At 43.0% G+C, this 22321-nt stretch overlaps 1 protein-coding gene across 1 annotated transcript; it reads left to right on the top strand.

Moving 5' to 3' along the window:
* Window positions 1–715: 715 nt before the first annotated feature.
* On the top strand, window positions 716–21665 carry als2 (ALS2, alsin Rho guanine nucleotide exchange factor). The gene is made up of 34 exons (XM_022760261.1): window positions 716–803; window positions 1215–1307; window positions 2278–2423; window positions 2632–3620; window positions 4363–4696; window positions 7366–7540; window positions 7792–7888; window positions 7991–8068; window positions 8169–8399; window positions 8521–8692; window positions 8805–8994; window positions 9073–9138; window positions 9314–9476; window positions 9827–9958; window positions 10080–10208; window positions 12694–12764; window positions 13012–13078; window positions 13185–13387; window positions 13480–13545; window positions 13673–13771; window positions 14642–14806; window positions 14950–15061; window positions 15297–15374; window positions 15628–15761; window positions 15851–16015; window positions 16191–16308; window positions 16387–16544; window positions 16877–16993; window positions 17133–17309; window positions 17411–17468; window positions 17665–17726; window positions 17983–18132; window positions 18428–18524; window positions 19012–21665. The coding sequence occupies exons 2-34, from the start codon at window positions 1288–1290 to the stop codon at window positions 19048–19050; spliced, it is 5058 nt and encodes a 1685-aa protein (XP_022615982.1). The 5' UTR covers window positions 716–803; window positions 1215–1287; the 3' UTR covers window positions 19051–21665.
* The last annotated feature ends 656 nt before the right edge of the window (window positions 21666–22321 follow it).

The following is a 22321-nucleotide window of genomic DNA, read 5'->3' on the forward strand; positions in this document are numbered from 1 at the left end:
CAGAATCTGGACTGTTTACATTTTAAGAAGAGAAACAAGAGAGAAACATTTTTGTAGGTTGATCCCTGCAAAAAAATAAATAAAGCATTAATTTCACCAGCAAAATTTTATTCCTGGTATTAGACTTGTCACCTCAGTGTTTTCTAAAATCAGTATTGGCTTCATAGTGGCAGGTAATTTGACAGACAGTATCAATAGATAATCAGTGAAAGTGTTGGTTGATGTTGATGTTTGTGGTTGTAATTTTCATATTTTCTGAAAGTGCAAGTTATGGAAGAGTGGTGAGGGATAGATTAAGTTATAAGTAGGCCTATATATTCAAGTTGTTCTAGCAATAAAATACGAATGAATGAATGAAAATGTATTTGATATATTTTATATGACAAAATTAAACTTTTTAAAGCTGAATTTAGCGCCAGTTTCCACAAACTTACAGTTTTACAAATTTCTAGGACACTGGCACAGATGTATTTTTTCCAATGCTTGTATGTGTGACAGTACCAGTAACTCATTCAGTAACATTAAAAGTTGCGTAATAGTATTTATTAGCCGAGTTACGGCTTCGCGCTCTGTCTATTCTGAGTCTTCTCGGATTCCGTCCATTCTGTCACAACAGTGTCGCGCGGAGTCAGGCCTCCTGTCCCGTAGACGATCTTTGTCGTTAGCTGTACCTCTCCGTGTCAACATCAGGAGATGAGCAATAACAACCAGCGGCGTTTAGCTGCCAAACAAGTCGACTGACGTGTGTGTGTCGCCTGCACCTGTGTGTAAGCACCTTGTGCAACCGTGACAAGAACCAGCCGGTAAGAAACAAGACGCTTTTATTTTCAAGAAAACAGAGAAGTGACACCTGTGGTTTGAGCTAGCTTAGTTAGCTGGGTTGATTAGCTGATGTTAGCTAGCAGGATTAACATTAATATCCGGCACCTGACAGACGTTCCGTGTAATAAATGCAGATTTTTGAGAGTATTCAGTGTCAGTTAGTTAACAACGGGCAGAAAATAGCTTAAACACATGGAAACGAAACTATAACTGCCTCTATTATGACATTTCACCTGGTTTCATTTTCTGTACAGTGAGTTTCAGGGGTTCTTTCTGGGTTTTCCCCTATAACTCAGGCAAACATGCTTTATTTGCTCTAACAGCACCTTGTAAGGCAGCAGGACTGTTTCCCAGCTCTCAGCTAAATGAGGTGTGTTTTGTTTGTGTTGTAGATCTGCATTCAGGAGTGACAACAGCACCATCAGCTCTGAGTCTGACATGCAAATGGAGTAATAAACCCCACTCATGGAAACCCAGAGAAAGAGGTAGGTCCCTCCAAGGTGCTGCTAAAGAGGATTATTTTATTCTGCTTTACTGCTGCTTCCACCTCGGTTAGCTGGCAAGATGTGATCCCCATGTGACATCGCCTACGGCTGGACTGGTGCACACTTCTGCTTTCTCCCACAAAACATCTGTTGTTCAGATGAAATGCTGCTTCAGACTGGGGGGTGGGGGGGTGTGAAACACCAGCTCTAAGCCAAAATCTGAGGACCTGCAGACAGTCTGGCAGCTTCTCTGTCTCTAAATTCTTTCTCTTTCAGATATAGTCGTGTTCTAAGTGTGTGTTTTCTGTGTTTTCACTTGTGTCCTGCCCGTATTCAGGCGGATTATGAGACAATTAATTCATTACTTCATCCCCAGGAAATTAATCTGCAGCTATTTTAGCAGGTTTCAGTTTCTCAAATGTGAATATTTTCTATTATCATACTCTCATTTGATGGTAAATTGAATGTATTTGGGGTTTGAACTGCTGGGATTTTAAAGTATGCAGTTTGAAGATATTGTAAATCCTCTGTCATACAATAAGTGAAAATAATGGTATGTAGCAGCCTTACTCATCTGTATTGTTGGATGAAGAACATTATGTTCCCTTGAAAACACTCTTGATATTTGTAATACCCTATGTAATGTGTGTTGACAGCCCTTGGGTATACAGTACATCTTTGCCTTTAAATTTAGAATCAGTTTACATAAGATAATACTGAGCAAATAGTTTGGGTGGATCTTCAATCATTTAGCGTTTGATAGTTCATCAAAGGACATGTGCCACAGTGTTCTATTTTTCTCTTCTTGACAACAAAACCTACAATGAATTGATCCTACGAACAAGGTTTGTTAGTCTTGCATATCCAAATCCTGATATATCTTATTCATCTGTGCCAAAGAGCTCCACTGCTGTCTGAGTCACTCTAGCACTGCTGTACTCATTATGTCCCTGAATGATTAATCTCCCAGCTCTGGGGATGACGATGGTGGAGAGCGAGGCTTGCTCCACACCTGGAAGGGCTACTCCTGCAGTGTCACCCCAGAGAGGCTGCTCCTACCCCGGCCGGTCCTTCAGGTCGCTCTGGGCACACGACATGGAGTTCTGCTGGTGGAAGGTAAAGCTTTTTTATTGTTTTAAGATTTGGGGCTATTTGTATTTGTTTATTACAACCAGACATTAGAGAAATGACAGGAAAGTCAGCCACACTCAAACTTGCTGTAGTGAAACAGTAATTCTTTTCAAGAACTGAAAAAACTAAACTTGAGATGAGAAATGTTCCATGTTCCTCTTTGATCTTTGTGCTGTTGTTACTTCTTATCAAGGAGGGCAGGTGTACAGTTTTGGGGAGCTGCCATGGAAGCAGAGTCAAGTCCCTGAGCCGACGAAACCCACCCTGGAGAGCGCTCTGAGCGGGCAGCGTGTGGTCGCTGTTGCAGCTGGAAGTTTCCACAACGGGGCAGTGACGGAGGATGGTGGCGTCCACATGTGGGGGGACAATGGTGCGGGACAGTGTGGCCTGTCGGGCCTCAGCACCGTCCCCAACCCGACTCCGGTGGCTGTGGTGGAGACTGACACCAGCCCCCCGCAGACAGTGCCGGTGCTGGAGCTGGTCTGCGGGGAGCAGCACACCCTGGCGCTGTCTGTCCAGCGGGAGGTGTGGGCGTGGGGTAGCGATTGCCAGCTGGGCCTCAACGCCACCGTCTTTCCTGTCTGGAAACCACAAAAGGTTGAACACTTAGCAGGAAGGTATGTACTTCAGGTGGCTTGCGGGGCTTCACACAGTCTGGCTCTAGTTCGCTGCCTGGGCCCCCAGGACGTCCACCGGCCCCCTGTGGACAAATGCAGACAGTGTAACCAGCTGCTTTACACCATGACAGACAAAGAGGACCACGTCATCATCTCTGACAGTCACTACTGCCCCCTTGGTGTGGAGCTGACTGAGGATGAAGGGAGACTGGAGGCGCCTGCCCCCGCCCAAGGACTCAAAACATCCCCATCTGAGCCAGTCCTCCCCTCCCATACTTCCACCTCAAACTCTGATTCCTCAGCACCTCCTAAAAGTGCTGAGCACTCCTCTGACCCCACCCCCTTCCAGGACTTGGAGAAAGGCGAATCAGCCGTGGCTAACGGAGTGCTGCAAGCCTCAGACTCTGACCACACGGCTCAGTACAGAGGCAGCAGCAGTGCCGTGTCTGTGGTCAAGAGTTCACTCTATCCAGACGAACAGGCGGTCAAAGACTACCTGAAGAAGCTGACAGACAACACGCAGACAGACGCAAAGACGGCGGCTGGAGGATTGCACACTCTGCTGGTGAGTCTCCACCTTTCACTGCATAATGATGGAGAAAAATACAACATCTTTCACATCATTTTTAGTTACTATGAAATAATAGTAATCATTCATTTGTGACTGGAAATAAAGTAACTGAAAATTGTCTTAAGATGACAGTGTTGCTAGATTCAGGTTCTCAGACTGAAAAAGACAGATGTGCCTGTATTTTCACACTGATTGTTAAATTTGTTTTCACCAAAGCATTTTAAGAATTTACTGATTAGCTCAGGATTTTATATCGTTATCGGATTCTTCGGATTACTATCTTGTGTGTAATAATAAGTAGAGCACAGAGCACAGTAGAGTAATAGAAGTAGAGCTGAAATGAGTAGTTGATTAATCGATTAGTTGATTGACAGAAAGTTAATCTGCAGCTATTTTGATGATCGATTAATTGTAAATTCACTGATTCTAGCTTCTCAGATGTGAATATTTTTGGTTCTATGAGAGCAAACCGAATATCTTTAGACTGATTTGGACAAAAGAAATAATTTGAATAAGTCAATTTGGATTTTGAGAAATTGTGGTGGCCATTTTTTTCAACCAATTAATCAGATGATTGAAAAAGTCATCAACCGATTAATCAATAATGAAAATAACTGGCCTAAATAGAAGCCTGATATGCTGTAGGTCTTATCAAACAGTACTCAGACTCCTCTGTCACTAAGACTTTGACCTTTGACCTGTGAGTTTAAACCTGATTCTTCTGTTTCTCATCCAGCCCTCAGCCGGAGGCCTTGCCTCCACCTCGAGCTCCGCGCTCAACAACCTGGTGGCCTCCTGCGCCTCTGCGGTGGGCGAGCGGGTCGCCTCCACCTACGAGGCCTTGTCCCTCAAAAAGATGATGAACTTCTACCTGCCCTCGGGCGTGTCGAGGTCAGGTGGGCCAGCGGGGATTACCGGTACCATCCCTGTAGTGGGCGATAACACAACCGAGCGCGTCCGCCAGGAGGAGTCCATGCAGACCAAGAAGAGCTCCAGCACAGGAGACATCCGCGAGGAGGAGGCCGAAGGTCTGCGGCGGCGCCTCTCGCTCCCAGGACTCCTCTCACAGGGTAGATACGCTGTTCACCTCTTATCATCCTCCTATTCTCTGCTGCGTAAGTACACCTTGCGCATGTGCAGGTCGCTGTCAGTGTCAGTGTGTGCGTTTGCTTCGGGCTTCATCATCCAGCTTGTGAGCACTGCTCAGGCTTCTCATTGTGGCATGCTGTGTGCACAGTTGAGTTTTTAGCATTCTGTGTGCGTCATATCCAGAATAATGTCACCTCCAGAAGGAAGCAGAAACATGCTAAAAGGCTGGAATTAGAATTAAACAACAAACCTTTCAAGGTGAGTTAGTTTTTACCCAGTTTTTACTTAGTCAAGCAGCTACACAAACCATTCTGACTTCATAGGAGTCAAGAGTCAACACATGACAATGTCAGATACTTACAACAGCATCATAACCAAATAAAGAACTCAGAACACAACCAAACAATACCAAGGTATTAACAAAATATCATTAAAATCTTTATTTTTACACCACATTTTTTAACAATCAAGAGCATTAATGGCTTTAGAAGTTAATAATAAAAGTGACTGGAAGCAAAAAGAGGGAAAACAAATTTAACAATACATAACACCCTGTAATAATTTAGATGAGACAAAACCTGGGAATATATTACTTTTGTTAGGACAGCTCACACTTGCTTACATATAGCAGTACAATATTTCTATATTTTACAGTGAAAGAAAAAACAGAAGGATAGCTTGATTTCAAGCTTCTTCTTTTTTTTTTTAAAGTGTTTTATTTTTGTAATTTTTATTGTATTATTTTTCTCTCAGAAGGATTATTGATTTTGTTGATTGACAACAAGATGCACCAATCAGTTCACTCAAACATCTCTCAAATGTCCAAATTTTCAGACATAATGAAAAATGGCTCTTGAATCCACTCAATAATGCAGCCTCCCACAACACAATTCTCCGAAAGGAGCCATTAGAACCAGTTTGAGCCAGGTTAGCCCGTCTGAATGGTCGCCTTTGTGTGATTAAAAACACTGAGGAATGCAGATTTTTTAGCCTCTAACTTTGTTAATCTGTCTCAGTAAGAGGTGACAGAAAAACGGGTGCCACTTTACTTTGCGACTGTCTTTGAACTTTCTCTCCCAGGCAGCGGTGGAGAAAACATTGGAGGGCACAGAAAGATTTAGCAGATTTACCAGAGCAAAATTTAAGTTTTGTGTCTTAATATAGAGAGAGGAGAGAAAAGAGTGTGGTGCATTGTGGGATAGGACTTAGCTTCTGTGTGACCCCGAATGGAAATAAGCAGGTGTAGAAAACCGATAGATGGATGGAATTTCCCCCGTCTAACGTCATTTCTGTCATTCCTCACAGATCATTTGCTCTGGATTTCATCATCTGCTTTTGAACTGACCTCCTTGTGGGTTTTATGAATATCAGGTTTCAAGGCTGAAAGATCAGGTTTGATGAGGAAATTAGGAGATGAATCATGAAAACTCTCACACAAGTTAAAAAAGAAAAAAAAAAGAAAAAAGCCATTGTGCTCATTTGGTTCGACACATGAAGAGACGCCACCGGTCAAAATCAAATCCAGTGGAGAAATTACAGCCTGAATAATGATTATGTTTATATGTCTAGCAGCCGTAGATGTGAGGAATCTTGACATGGCTGCTGTTATTAATAAAGGCTGGATATTAAGTCCCGCCCAGTGTGTCTGTGTCCTTTGGGTGACCAGATGGCTCTCCACTGGAGGCCGTGAAGATGCTCAAGACAGTAAATTAGCTGCTGTGTCCTGCAGTCCTGTAGTTTCCAACAATGGAAAAGAAGAAGCAAGTTTGTTTTTTATATTGTTAACTAAAGTGATACCGTTTTGATTGATCCTGGTCTCTTTTTAAAAGGTAGCTTTGTGGAGTTCATGATCTAAATTTCAGAAATCAGGCGTTCTCTGACTTTTTCACTGGAAATTTTAATCATCCTTTAACAAACACCTGTTTGAGAACCACTGGTCAGAGTGACACTGAACCATAAATCTCACTATTTTATCATTTCTCTGCTCTGTCTGTTTTTGATGCACTCATGTTATAAAATATGCAGCTCTCAGTGAAAGTGGGATCTTAACATGGTTACACAAATATAATAGTGTGGCTATTTAACACAAAATACATTGCTAAACTATTATTGTTATGATGCAATAAAATCACGTCCAACATTATGCTGTGTTTGCAAAGGAGATAAGTGTCTTTATGCTTTGAGATCTTTTCATTTTCTCCTCAGTATATATCAATATGATGTTATGGAACAAAAACTTCCCCTTGAAGAGGAAGTTGATCTCTCTCCTCTCCCTTATCAGTGTTTGTTCTGTGTGCTGCCTGCTGGCTTCTTCTCATTGTTTGTCTGCTGTATGAGCATGTGTTCGACACGATCCGGCTGATGTGATCTGCTCTGAACATCACTGCTGTCTCTGTGCAGGCGTGCGCTTGCTTTGATAACGTTCATTGATTTGTGCTGGACTTTGCACCTGAAATTTAGGTTGCTTTGATCTTGAAAACATGTCCACAATTCATTAAACATTATCTATACTGTGTGTGTAGTGTTAGCTAATATAAGACATTCTTTAAAGAGACTGAGGTCACTCAGTCTTGGGTGAGTGAAGTGGGTTTGCAGAGATAAAAAAAGGAAAGACACTAAAGAAGTGCTGTTCCCTTTTCTGTATTAACAGTTTCCCCGCGGCTGCTGAGGAAAGCCGGTCGTCACAGGATGCGCGCAGTCGCCCTCACTCCCCTGGGAGGGGCGGTCCCCGAGGCCCAGGAGGTGCTGCCCACCCTGCAGACAGAGGTGTGGAGCTGGGGCCACGGCGACCACGGACAGCTGGGACATGGAGACAACCTGGCCAGGTAGGATGCGACACATTACAACAGGACAGGATTTTTTTTCCTCACAACTGACATCATGTGATTATCAAGAAAAAAGCACAAAGAAGGGAGAAATTACCAAATTGGGCAGAAGCAATATGTTAAAACAATAAAACATTGATCATGGTGATATGTCATGATTCTATAATTTACACAGGTTTGTGCAGAAGCTTTTGTGGGCCTTTAAGATGTGTTATTTGTCACTGACAGCAGTGTGATATGTCTGTTTGCAGGCTACAGCCACTGTGCATCAAGAGTCTGAATAATAAGGAGGTGGTGCGGGTGGCAGCCGGCGCTCATCACTCCCTCGCTCTGACCGCTCAGTCTCAGGTCAGTCGTTCACAGCTCCAGTCTTTGACCCCATTTACCACTGATTTGTCCGTTAACTATTGAGAGCCCTCGCCTACATCAGTGTGTCCTCCTGTCTTCCAGGTGTTTTCATGGGGCAGAAACAGCTCTGGTCAGCTCGGACACATGGACTCACCCAGCACAGTCCCGCGCCTTGCAAAGGTGAGGAAACCAACTCCTGTGCAACCACACACAAACACACACACACACAGACACGCAAAACCTTGTTTTTCACATCTGAACTTTTTACCTCCTCGTGCAGCTATCGGAGGGAATCCGCGTGTGGGACGTGAGTGCTGGAGAGAGACACTCCCTCCTGCTCGCAGACGGAGACTGCATCCAGCCCATCATCTATTACAGCGGACAGCAGGTGAAAGAGGGGGATGAGGAGAGTCAGGCCAAGGAGCCGGGTCAGCAGGAAGAGCAAGAGGAAGAGGAGGAGCCGGCAAGAGGCTACACGCCACAGCCTGTACTGCTACCCTTCTGCATGAACGTAAGGACACAGTAGCTGGTAGCTTTTTTTTTGCAAGTCAGATTTGTGATTTTAATCGATTTTAGAGAATGAAAATGCACATAAAAAGAAACAACCAGGAAGCGTCAATGTTCTTTTCCAGCTGGGTTACGTCAGCAGTGTGTTTGCCGGCGGCCGGCGATGTGTGGCGCTCTCGGATAGGAACGTGATGGGCTTCATCGCCAGCCTCCACGAGCTGGCCGCAGCAGAGAGGAAGTTCTACTGCAAGCTGTGTAACGTCAAGACACAGATAATACGCCCCCTGCTGGAGCTCGGTAAGAGTGACACAAAGGGGAAAATAAACACTGAGAATAAGGGAGAAAAGTTTAGGTTCAACTCAGAGGCTGTTTTTATCATTTGTTTCGTTTGTGTCCTGTCCTCCTCCAGAGTCTCTGAGCTCGGCCCTCGGACAGGTGACCCTCGGGCTCCTGCAGACACTTGCGGGTCGTTTCAGCCTCCTGTGTCACCTGACCGGGCAGCATGCCACCAGCCTCACCGCCAACCTGCGCCGTGGCCGTGATGTCAAAAGTCTTCTCATCCTCGACCACACCAACATCTTCCTCGATTCTTATAATGAGTGCGTCTTTACCCCTGTGATCGATACAAAAATGAATAGATTAATAAGCATAATACTAATTACTTTATTCCTGTCAAGGTTCTGCAGCTGCCTGGGCAACTTCCAGGTAATGGGCGGTTTCCAGGCCCTGACCAAGCCCTCGCTGTGAGTACACACAAATCCACAAACACAACATTTAACACATGGAGCTCATTCCTATAAACCCAGACATGATACACTGCTGCAACTCCCAGAAACTCAAAAGTCTGATGAAAAAACAAAACAGATCCTAAACGTGACGAATTCGATTTTTAATAACAAGTGATGATTTTCTTTGAAGAGATTTCTTTGGGAAGACTCCTGAGCTGCTGCAGAGGCTGTCGGAGTGCAGCGAGGAGAACCCCGCCATGGCCGACCTCCTGGTGGCGCTCTTCTACCTCCCAACTCGCCACATTCATGAGTACGGCCGGCTGCTGCTCAAACTGGCCACATGCTTCGAAGTGGTAGGGAAAATAAACACAAACAACAAACATTATTGTCTGATCCACTTTTGAAAGGTTGTCTTGAAAATAGCTGCTGTAGTAGCAAATTTCAGTTCAAGGACCTTTCTAAGAATTTACAATTACATCCCATTGTCTATTTAGGACATTATTAGGAAACTTATGACCTGTAAAACAAATTATTGCCCTATGTCTTGATAGAAATATTAGTTTTCAAGCTTTAAAATGTTGTAAAAAATTTTCTAAATTTTTATTTGTGTATGAACATTTCTTTTGGTAAAATCAGCAGAATGTGACCATGTTTGAAAAACCATGTCACATGATTCACGGTGAATGTTTTTGTGTGTTCTCAGTGCTCCAGTGACTACCAGAAGCTGCAGGACAGCTGCTCCAGGTTCGAAGCTCTGGCCCTGCAGCTGAAGCGAAGACGAAAGGAGGCCGAGTACACGTTCCACTTCTGGAAGAGCTTCCCTGGCAAAATGACGGTAAACTCGCTGAGTGTATGTGTTTCTCGTTATTACCATCATGCGTATCCTTCACATTGAATCCATTGAGGTGTCACATGATGTCACAGATGACTGAATGGGTGTCATTGTGTGTGGTCAGGACTCTCTGAGGAAGCCTCACCGCCGGCTGATCTGCGAGAGCAGCAACAAGGCTCTGACCCTGCAGAACGCCGGCAGGTTCTCCGTCAACTGGTTCATCCTTTTCAACGACGCTTTGGTCCACGCGCAGGTCAGCTCCACACACACACATACACACACATACACACTCACTCACTTCTTTTGGCTCTTTCACTTCATAAAGCCGCCATATTTGAGACAGTGTAACCTGGTGTGTTTCAAGCGTTTGTGTGTGCTTGCCTTCGTGCTGTCAGGGCGTGGCGCCTTGTAAAAATCTTGTAAGTATGCAGTCAGAAGCAAATGTCAGCACAGAGACCCCGACTCTCCCCCTGTCCCATTCTACTTCTTCTTCTTCTTCTTTATATGTGTGTGTGTGAAGGGCTTAGGGCTCTGTGTCATAAGATTTAGACCATTTAAACACATGTCAAACACACTTCAACACACATGTACACACACACACCCCTGTAAATGAGATGAGTATGAATTATGCCGGCTGTAGTAACAGCAGATATTTAGGATTTGGTTTATTGCCTAGGCAGGATGAATAGTTAAACTTTTAGCATGTTGTGTAGTATTTTAATTATTATTAACGCTTTATTTAAGTTAACAAAGTCCCAACGAATTACACCAGGGTTGTAAAGAACAGCAGCAGATCAGTTGGTCAATACGAAGTCATGCTGTGAAGCCAAACTTATTTTCACTTCTTGTAGAAATCTGTAACTTTCCATAGACATCAAACACATCAAGCTGAAAAGAGATAAGAAAGATGCACAAGACAAGAATATGTCCAATCGATTGAGAGGTGCATGGAGTCACATGGCTTCAGCGATACAGGATACATATATGACATTGTCAGACAGTGGAGAATAAGATGATTTTTTCGACATTAAAGTTGCTAAAGTGGAAACCCAGTGTGTATTTATCATAAGAATAATTATTGGACCGATTTGTGTCAGTTTCACTCACATGACTTAAATCACAAGTTTGTCTCTGAGAGTTTTACGATCTGCACAACTTACAAGAGTAAACTTACACTAAAAAAAAAGGACAGAGGAAAAATTGCGGTTTCAAGCCTTTGGTTTTACTTTAGTTTGCTCTTCTTTGCTCTTCTTGATCTTGATGGCGATAAAACCCCGAAGCTTGAAACTACAACAATGTCCCTGTTTTATCTGACAGTGGTTTGATACCCAGCCCTATCCCTGCCTTCACTCTGCCTGCTCTCCACCTTTAGGGGACTGCACTGGAGGATGAACTGGCTATAACCAAGGCTTTTTTTTTTTTTTTTACTGATCTTATTCCTCTTTTTGCCACATTGCAACTTTTGAAATCCAAAACATGCAGAAACATTTCATAAATGTTCCATCTTCTTGGAGAATTTGTTGCCTGTTAAAGCCTTGGTTCACATGTAAACACAGGCCAGACCAAAGGACAGAATAAACACACAGGATATCCATTCTATCCTTTCAAATTCTATAAGTAGCAGCACTTCCTGGTTCACTTTTCCAAAGCAGTTCCCTTCCCTCTCTCCCTGTTTGTCTCCCTTCTCTCTTCCCGTTTTCACTCCTGCCTGTTCTTCCCTCTCTGCGGTTGTCCTGCACATTTCAGTCCCTCTACCTCCTGTACTGACTGTGTGACTCCTGCCTTGACGCACTCTCCTTCTGTCATTATCCTACTCTCCAACAGTCAGAGCTCTCTGATTATATTTTACTCTTCGGCTAAAAATCAGCTTTTATCCATTTAAATCCCTGCAGGAGCTGTTGAAAGTAGTAGCTGACTCCCCTGTGTCTTGTGATGTGAACCTGTACAACTGTATGAAAGAGACGCAGGGTGTTAAAAAGTGTGAAGAAGAGCATGCACGCCTCAAAAACATGTGAAGCACATGTTGTCTTGCATGACTGACCCTGGTGTCCTTTAGGCTGAGTTTGAACAAGAAGCAGAATTCTTCTACATGTCTTCAAAGTCTGCCTGAATGTGCTTCAAATTTTTTTCTATTTCATTTTTTTAAGTGAAATCTTGGATATGTCTTGTAGCAACACCCACTTTAAATTAAAGGCAAGTAGCCTCTAACCATGTAAACGTAGAGCTAAATTATAAAAGGAATTGGCTCAAATTGAAACAATTAAAAAAAACTAAATTGCAGCAGAGAGGACAGACTGGAGCTGTTAAGGTTGTGGCTTTTATCTTTTACTTAAGCCTAAAATATTCACATTTAGTTGTTAAACAAACACAGTCCCCCATATACGCCTATAGACCTATAGACAGAAATAGCTTTTTAAAAATGACTTTTTGACATGTGATGTGTTCCCTGTCAAAAGGAACAGATCAGTTGTTCTCACGCTCAGTGGTAGAAATTATAGACTTGTGTTCTGAGTAGCATTTCTAAGTAGTCTAAGAGGCTGTAGTTCACCTCCTCTTTGTGTCTGAAAATGATCTTCTGTGTGTGTTCAGATGTTTTATGAAAATAACAATGTTCCTTTCTCTTTCTAAACACTTATCCCTTCTTTTTTCTCTCCTCTGTCTTCCTCCGTCTGTCTCTTCCCTTTTCCATGTCTGTCCCTCTCTTGTTTCTTCCTCTGCTCTTTCCTCTCCTCCTCCAGTTCTCCACCCATCACGTCTTCCCTTTGGCCACGCTGTGGGTGGAGCCCATCCCAGAGGAGAACACTGGCACGTGAGTGTTAGTTTCTGAGGAGCTCAGAAAACCTTTGAATATTTTGAAAAATAATGTGTCGATGCACAAAATCAAGAATTATACTGCCACGATAATATTTAGATTCAGATGTATGACATAGACTAAATCCTATACTTCTTATTTTGTTGTATTTATTCAAGGTTTTTCTCATTTGAAACTGTGTTTTTCACATTTTGAGCCAGTGTTTGTTCCCTGTCTAAAACTGTGTGTTGTTGTGTGTGTGTAGATACAGTTTAAAGGTGATCACACCAGAGGAGACCTTCACCCTGCTGGCCTCCTCTCCCATGGAGAAGGTAAACCATCTCTTACTGCTGGTGACACTACGCTCTCCTCAGAACTATATTTCCATTTGGTGGAAACTGGATCACATCTTAAAAGTGTGTGTGAATTTGTTCGCAGGCCAAGTGGCTTCGCTCCATCAACCAGGCAGTGGACCAGGCCCTGAGCGGGGCCGGGCAGGACACGACGTCAGCCGGCTCGGGGTCAGGGCAAAAGCTGGAGCCTCCTATCTCCAGGTTGGCCTCCTATACTTTTTATAAGGACGGGCGTCTGAAAGAGGCGACGTACGAAGGTCGCTGGCTCGCTGGCAAACCCAACGGCAGGTAGGACACACACTGTCACACGCTCACACACTGGCAAGAGAGCATTTTAAATATTGATGTATTTTGTGATTGGGATTGATTATGTTTTCCAGGGGAGTGTTAAAATGGCCTGATGGGCGAATATACACAGGGGAGTTCAAGAACGGACTTGAAGATGGGTGAGTGCTGTCATCATGTGTGTTCACTGTGCATGAGCCCTTCTGTGTGAGTCAGGATTATCTGAGATGGTGATTTTTTTTTTTTTTTTCTTCTTCATCCTATTCATGTATTCATTCGTTTTTGTAGCTTTGGTGAGTTTGTCGCTCCCAATAAAACGCTCAACAAGAACGATCACTATCAAGGTCAATGGAAAGATGGAAAGATGCATGGCCTCGGGACATACAGGTGAGTGTGTGTGTGTGTGTGTGTGTGTGTGTGTGTGTGTGTGTGAGAATAGTTTTGTTAGTTAAGACCATGTTGTTTTTGGCTTCACCACATAGTTTTAAAAAACAGTAAGACACAACAGCAGGTGATTTAAAATACATTAATAGAGTACTATAAAATGATAGATCAAAGGAGGCTATGCAATCTGTTTCCTCGTTGGCTTGCCTCCCTGAAGGTAAAAGCTGAAATTGTGAGTGCAAAGGGTTTTAATCTTTATTTAATCTTTATATTATATTTATACTTCCTGGTTGGATCTGGGGCTTCTCCCTAAGTCAACTTCCTAAGTAGATAAAGTCTCTGTGTGGCTTTCTTTACAATGTAACCAGTATTCTCTGTGAAGTTGGGGGGGGGTTCCCACTGTTGGCAGCTGGAGGGGGATTTTATTTACAGTCACAGAGCAAGTCTCTAACATAAGTGGGCGTTCAGACTGAAAACATAAGGCTCATCAGACGCCAAAACACTCCACAGTGATTTTACCGCCGTAAGACATGATTTTACAAGTCTGGGGATTTATCACAGCAGCAATTATGTCATCTTTTTCCATGGTTCCAGCTTCTTAAATGTAGAGATGTGGTGGTTTTCTTTGTCGTCTGTGATATAGTAAACAGAATAGGTTTCAGTCATGGGTTGCTGGTGGGCTCTGGAGAGCTATCTTTGGACATTTTATAGAGTAAACAGTAAATCCATAAATCCCTAAAATAATCACATGATTAATTTATAAAGAAAACTACTGACGATTTCTGCAGGGACTTCACTTTATCAGGCACTTTATCAGGAGCATCTTTCAGCAGGAGTCGAAGCTGAGAATAAACATCCCTCGTCTGCCTGCAGGTACGCCAGCGGTGAAGTTTACGACGGATCCTTCCAGGACGGCATGCGACACGGCCACGGCATGCTGCGCAGCGGCAAGCTTAACACCTCCTCCCCCAGTGTCTTCATCGGCCAGTGGCTGCAGGACAAGAAGACCGGCTATGGAGTCTTTGATGATATCACAAAGTACGACGTGTATTTCAATCTGCACATTTACTTTACGTGACAGTCTTGAGAAAAGGAGAATGAAACTACATGTGTCTTGTTTTGACCCAGGTCAGCAGGGACTTGCTGTTTTATATTTGTCTGTTTGTCTGTTTTCTGTTCAGAGGAGAAAAGTACATGGGCATGTGGCAGGACCACCTGCGGCAGGGCACCGCGGTCGTCGTCACCCAGTTCGGCCTGTACTACGAAGGAGCCTTCAAAGATAATAAGATGATGGTGAGCACTTCTGTCTTTGAGTCCAGTCATATTTTAGTGTTTTGTGTTTTTATAGAAGAAGAAGTTTAACAGGTAAATTACAGGAGAGAACGCTGTGTTGTGTTTTGATCCAAGGCCAGGACACACTCCAGGCCCTGTTTAATCAACAGCTATTCATAATATTTGAGAGTTTAAGAAGAGAAAATAATAGAAATTTGAAGAAGGGACTAAAGTGTAGAACAATTGTTGTTTTCAGGGCGCGGGGATCCTTCTGTCAGAGGATGACACAACGTATGAGGGGGAATTCTCTGACGACTGGACCCTCAACGGGAAGGTGACTAATAAACATTAAAACGAAGATTGTAGATGTTTTATGTGTTTTAAATGAATGTTGTTAATGTAATCTGGCTGGAGGGGTATCGAGTTATACTCAGAAATGACACAAATTGGCCTAAAGGTGTTTAAATACAGATATGTTTCAACAGTGGTTGGGGAAAAACTATTCAGATACATCATGTTACTAAGTGAGGCAGTAACACAGTGGAAAAATACTCTGCAGTAAAAGTTCATGACTGGCTGTTCCTCAGGGTGTGCTGACCATGGCAAACGGTGACTACCTGGAGGGCTCCTTTGGTGGCGAATGGGGCTCCGGCCTCAAGGTGACGGGGTCCTACTTCAAACCACACCTGTTCGACACTGACAAGGACAAGACCCACGTTGTGTAAGCTCAGTGAAATTATCAGGGGGAAAAATCCTAACTTTATTCATCTGTTTTGTCATAGTTAACATACTTTGTGTGTGCTGTTGCAGGAAGCTTGGGCGTCTGTGTGTGTGCGCGGAGGACAAGTGGCAGGCGGTGTTTGAGGAGTGTTGGAGTCAGCTGGGCTGCGAGGCGCCGGGCCAAGGAGAGCACTGGAAGGCCTGGGAGAACATCGCCGTGGCTCTCACCACCAGCCGGCGACAGATCCTGGACAGGTACACACAGTGTGATGACAGAAACAAAATCAACACCATATGGACACAAAGACATTTTATGCAATGTGAAAAAAAAAGATGTAGTCTGGTCTGGTCAGCTGTATTTTTCCACGAAGGTCTTGAGGTTGGATTATAGCTGAAACATATAAATATTTCCCATATGTGTGTGTCCCAGTCCGGAGATGTTGTCTCGGAGTCACAGCAGAACCCTGGAGAGTCTGGAGGTCATCCCACAACACGAAGGACCCATCACCATGGAGAGATATTCCACCATCCGCCTCTACCTCATCAAGGTGAGTTTACCCACCACTCCTCGCCTCCACTGAAAACATATTCATTATTCAGTGTTGTAAAAATATTTCCTCCTGTAGGCATGTGACACCCCACTGCACCCACTGGGCCGGCTGCTGGAGACACTGGTGGCGGTCTACAGGATGACCTACGTGGGTGTTGGAGCCAACCGACGACTCCTACCTCAGGCCGTCAACGAGATCAAGTCTTACCTCAACCGCATCTTCCAGATTGTCAGGTACTTTACGTACAGTTCACTAACCAGCCACCTGCATGTCACTAAAATGATTAAAATAGGACAAATGCTAACAATTGATTCCATTTCGTCACTTAAACAATTATCATTTGGTCTATAAAACACCAGAAACAGTGAAAGGTACCAACAAAAAAAATTCTAAAGCTCATGGTTTTAGATTGACTCATTTTGTCCAACCAACAGTCCAAAACCCAGTGTTATGAAATTTACTTTAATGTAAGACAAGAAAAAGCAGCAAATTCTCATATTTGAGAATCAGGATAAAAGTTGACTTGTGTTTCCACATATTTATGGGCTTCTTGAATTCTCTTTAGGTTTCTGTTCCCAGATGTGCCAGAAGAGGGCGGTCTCATTCCAGAGCCAACCACCAACCTCCAGGACAAGAAGGAGCCTGACTCCACTGATGCCCAGATGGAGTCACCCAAACCTGGGTAAAGACTGAGAAATGTCCCTTTTTAAAAAACTCTGCTTGTCGTCACATTTCAGCTGGTCACGTTAACATGTGTCCTTTCTCTCTCTCTCTCTCTCTCTCTCTCTCTCTCTCTCTCTCTCTCTCTCTCTCTCTCTCAGCCGAGTGGTGAGCAGCTCGGCTCTGCTGCTTCCCGTCCTGCTGCCTCGTCTCTACCCGCCGCTCTTCACCCTCTACGCTCTGGACAAGGAGAGAGAGGACGACGTCTACTGGGAGTGTGTCCTCCGCCTCAACAAGCAGCCCGACCTCGCCCTCCTTGCCTTCCTGGGTGTCCAGCAGTACGTCACACGCGCACACTGGCTGCTGCCAAAAGGATTGATTTTATGTTTTGTGTATAAATCCTCAACAGGTATTTCCTCTGATTTCTTTCCTCCCTCAGAAAGTTTTGGCCAGTTTCCATTCCTGTCTCCACGCTTGCAGTGGGGGAGAAGCAGCAGGTATGTTTTAGTTGCTCACACCTTATGTACGACAAAAAAAATGACTTCCATTACTTTATTTACAGTCACACACTTAATTAAGGAAGTCTCTAACACACAGTCTAGGAAGTTTAGTTTGAGAAACACTAATTTGCAATACTATAAATGAGCACTATATAAAGATGTAAACTTGTAAGTACCTGTGTGTGTCCTCCAGGTCCTCTCCAGCACCAAGGACGCCTGTTTTGCCTCTGCAGTGGAAACACTGCAGCAGATCAGGTACAACTCTTCGCTAATGTGGTTTATCATCTTAAATAAACTGCTAAATGTTTGATAGTTGAAACAAATTGCAGTTTCCACCAAATATGAAAGTTTTTTTTTTAGTGGAAGGAACTAAGGAACAGATCCTTGGTTTGCATTCAGGCATCAGCATCATACATTTGAATATAAAAAGTTCAAATAAAATAGGAAGAAAAACACCTGGTAATTCCTTCTTATCTGAAACCAAGATTCCGTGTTTGTTGTGTGTTTGCAGCACGACGTTCACCCCGTCTGACAAGCTGCAGGTGATCCAGCTCACCTTCGAGGAGATCACACAGGAGGTGCAGTCGCTGCTGAAACAGGACTTCCTGTGGTCCATGGACGACCTCTTCCCTGTCTTCCTCTACGTCGTGCTACGAGCTCGGTCAGTCACACATTAATACACACATGCACACGCACGTGATGACGCTGAGGCCTCGCAGAGCATATTGTTTTACTGTAAGTAGGTGTGAATGTTGATAGAAATCAAAATTCTTCTGGGCCTCATTTGTGAAAAATCATTGGATTAGATGGATGGAAATGATCAAAGGTTAAAGAATAGAAATAACAGTTGTTGACCATTTACAACACATTATAAATATTTGTAGAGCCATTATCAGGGCACATCATCATCATCATAAATCTTATGTAACTTACTGAACGTATGATTTCCCCTTCAGTATCAGGAACCTGGGGTCAGAGGTCAGCCTGATTGAAGACCTGATGGACCCCTGCGTCCAGCATGGAGAGCATGGCATCATGTTCACCACACTCAAGGTAACACGCACGCACGCACGCACACACACACACACACACACTGACACATACACACACACACACAGCAAAGATTAATGTCACACGGTCATATGTCCCACAGTTTCTTGCTGGTATTTAACTGTATATTAATGTGGAGATTCCTGGAGAGGTTTGTGTTATTTTGTTCTGATTATGGGAAAATGGAGACAGGGTTCAATTATACCATTCATTAATTAGTCACTTTCTGTTTAACCCTAGCTTTTTTCTTCATTTCAATATTTTTGTTTTCAGTGCTTGAAAAGCCTGGAAATTGCAGAAATGTGAGGAAAAATATCAAGACCTGTCTGTGTATGATTGTCTTTCATAACAATTATAAGGTGGTGCATTTCATACACCATTTAGCCTCTTATTCTGAAAATCTAAATGACTTTGAACAAGCTTCCTGTTTGAATATTTTAGCCTACACTTTCTTTCCAGTGATATGTTTGCATGTCTCCTCCACCTGCAGGCCTGTTACTACCAGATCCAGCATGAGAAGATCACTTAGCGTGGCGTTACTTCCTCAGTGATCTGCATGCTGCCGCCCCACCCCCCTCCCCATCCTCACGGCCAATCACAGGACCAGCCAGGCTTCAGGATGACGGATGTGTGCAGCGGCCAATGGGAGGCAGAGGCTCACAGGAACAGGTTTCTGACAGCTCCATCTGCTGCTGTCATGGAGACGGGATCACTTCCCCCCTCTCTGACACACACATACAAACACTCTTTACCAGCCTCTCACCTGTGGATCATGAAGGTGTACATGTGAATATTGTTGGTATTTTACTGCCAGAGATAAACCACCTCATCCCGTCCATTATAAAATGTAAAATAGGTCCACAGCAAAAAGACTGACCTCCTGTTGGAAATCCTGATATGGGCTTTTTTCAGTGGTTACCTGGGAAGAAAGAAGAAGCTTATAACAGTGTTTTTTTTAACTTAATGCCAATGGGACTTGCAGAAACATGAAGTTTATATTCTGTAATTCCACTGACCTGGCACCTAAATGAAGAGACTGACGTAACAAAAACGGATGCAATCTCCTAAAAGCATGTGGCTTGCATGGGATCTTGCAGTCCTGAATGGCTGCCATAGAAAAGCTCAGGGAAGCGGCTGCGTGCTGCTTTTTAGTTAACCACTTGTTGCAGTTTTCAGTTTTACAAGAGAAAAGATGTAAAGCCTGAAGACTAACTGGTTAGTTTTGTAAACGTACATCTAGTTAACAACTCCACCTTTGGTTAGAAAGCAACGAAGAGCTGCTTCCTTTTGCTTTTCTATGGACACTATCTGGACCTGTCTCCAGTGTGGTGGATTAGTCCCAAACTAATTCACAGCAAGGTTTGATATTATATTTATAAAAAAACAAATCATGTACAGCATGCAGGGGGTAAATGTAAACTGACTTAATGACACTAATATTCTCCTTTTGCACCAGCTGCCAGTTGAATACAGTTCAAAGTAGTTGGCAGCCAATCAGCTACTCCAACTTTTCATTTCAAGACGTAGTGTTGCTGGGAGAAGAGTAAGACCCAGTGCTGACAGTTTTATTATTAGACTGATCATCACCCTGATGTGTCTCTGAGGATCCAGCTGCAGAAATGTCAAATGGCAGAACACAAGCTACATGTAGATTACTGACTTAAAAGCACATGTTTTCCAAATGGACTTTCATGGTGAGATGGACGTTTAGTTTCCTGACTTGAAAAAGAAAGTACATTTCAAATGTACAACATTTAAAAGAGCAGAATCTAGATACAATGAATAGAAGTGTTTTTCCAGACAGTCTGAATGACGTGTGTTTCTGAGCCCAGTTTTCAGTATTAATGAATATTGACAGAGTGCCTGCACTGCTCTGCAAATTCCGAAAAAGTATAGGGTTAAAACTGTGACGAAAAAAGTCAAAAACTGTATCGAAACATATTGATCTGTGAATTTTTAAGATAAACTGAAGTATCCCTTTAAGTGTTGCCTCCTAAAGCTACATAACGTGTTTAAAAACCCTTGTATGAAAAATGTATCGTCAGAAACCCGAAAAACAGGATTGTAGCTACTGAAAAGTAGGAATTGGACAGTTTACAGGAAAGCTGACGACATATTTCTTTCCTCATGTTGTAGATTGTAGTGTTGTGGACAGCAATCACCAGTGAAAATGGAAGCAGTAAGGAGATTTGAACTTGAAGCTCACCTTTTTCCCACTGACCTTCAATACAAACTGGGTTTTGGGGTGATTGATGAAGCTTTGAGAGACGATCAACAAGCTGAAAATTTCCCTAAAACATTCTGAAAACAATCCTAAAACAATGTTTAAAATAGGATTTAAAAAAGGATTTAACATAAAACTCTTTCCTGTCACTGCTTTCTTGCTGCAGGTGACGTTTTAGCAGAGGCCAGCCGTCGGCTCAATGCACACACTGTTATTATAGATATGATAAAGTATCGGCTCAAAGCCGATTCTCTGTTAATACTGACTGTTCTTTTTTTAAAGCGTTCACAGCACTAACTAAGTCAGACATTGTTGCTTGTTTGTGATTTGCGTCACACATGTCAGTTTATAAAAGGGCTTAAGAGAGGATTCAGAGGATGACCGAGCCTTTTTTTTTTTTTTTTTTTTTGTTATTTAATGTCATGGCTTTTGTTTTCTCAGACGGTTTAACAATAGAAAAGCTGTTGGATCAGAGGCCGCTTTGTGAAGGAGTACATTTAGGTGAAGCTGAAGGATCTCAGAAAATCAAACAACAGAAATTCTAATCTAATGTTTAAAGCTGCTGTCGTTAACTACAACTGTTAAACCTAAAGAAGTTTTATGTGGACAAATATCATTGGTAAAAATCCAGATGCCGTAGTGAAGCTTTTGCAGATGAATGGAAACAAAAATGACTGAAACAGTGTTTTAAACTGTTATAAATTTCAACAGCTATTATCTCTACGTTTGCAGCAAACATCTCAGAGTGTAACCGTTTTAAATAAGGCCTCTCTCTCACTTCTGTGACTGTGATAACGCTCTTCTTTCACAGACCATGAGTTACTGTTACTGCTGAGACCGTACGTGCCTGACACTCAAAAAACTGAAGCAATATTGTCTTTGTTATAGAGAAATTCACCCCCTCGCCCCAAAAAAAAAAACAACTATGGATGCACTGTAGGAAAAGTGACTTTATTTTGACAACCAGAGACATTAAGTTTTGTTTTTTTGCACCTGACCTCTTCAGTATGTCGTGTAGATGTGATGTAATGCAACCTGAAGGACAAACAACTGACTTAAACCAAACTAGTAATACAGAACGGGGCATTTTTGTTGGAACGGTTGAACCACAACTGACTCCCGTATATGAATTTTAAATCCAAACTGAACGGTTCTGTGTTTAATGTTCATAAATTCATTTTGGGTTCAACTGACTGGTTCATTCACTGACCTCAGCAGCTGTTTACTATGAAAAGTACCTGCGTGTTGTGTAAAAATAACTGTTGTATCAGTGGAGTTTGGTGTTTCCTAGTTGACATTTTTGTGTCTCAGCTGGCTGACGTGACGCCCACCTGTGTGTCTTTTACATGATGTCAAATGTATTGTACCTTTTAAATGATGACAAAGGGCAATAAACTCAGTTGATGGACATTTTGAATCATCTTACCCGCTCCAACATTTTTGTTATAATGCCTCAAAAAAAGCAAAATATTTCCTGGTTCGTGAATTAACAATGAAAACTGTAAGGTGCACATGTGGAAATATTATGCAGAAAATTTTGTGCAGACGTTCATGGTCTCCAGGGAATTAATCCCTC

This window comes from Seriola dumerili, unplaced genomic scaffold (genome assembly GCF_002260705.1).
Source record: "Seriola dumerili isolate Sdu_G_001 unplaced genomic scaffold, Sdu_1.0 BDQW01000018.1, whole genome shotgun sequence".
In the NCBI taxonomy this organism is placed as follows: domain Eukaryota; kingdom Metazoa; phylum Chordata; class Actinopteri; order Carangiformes; family Carangidae; genus Seriola; species Seriola dumerili.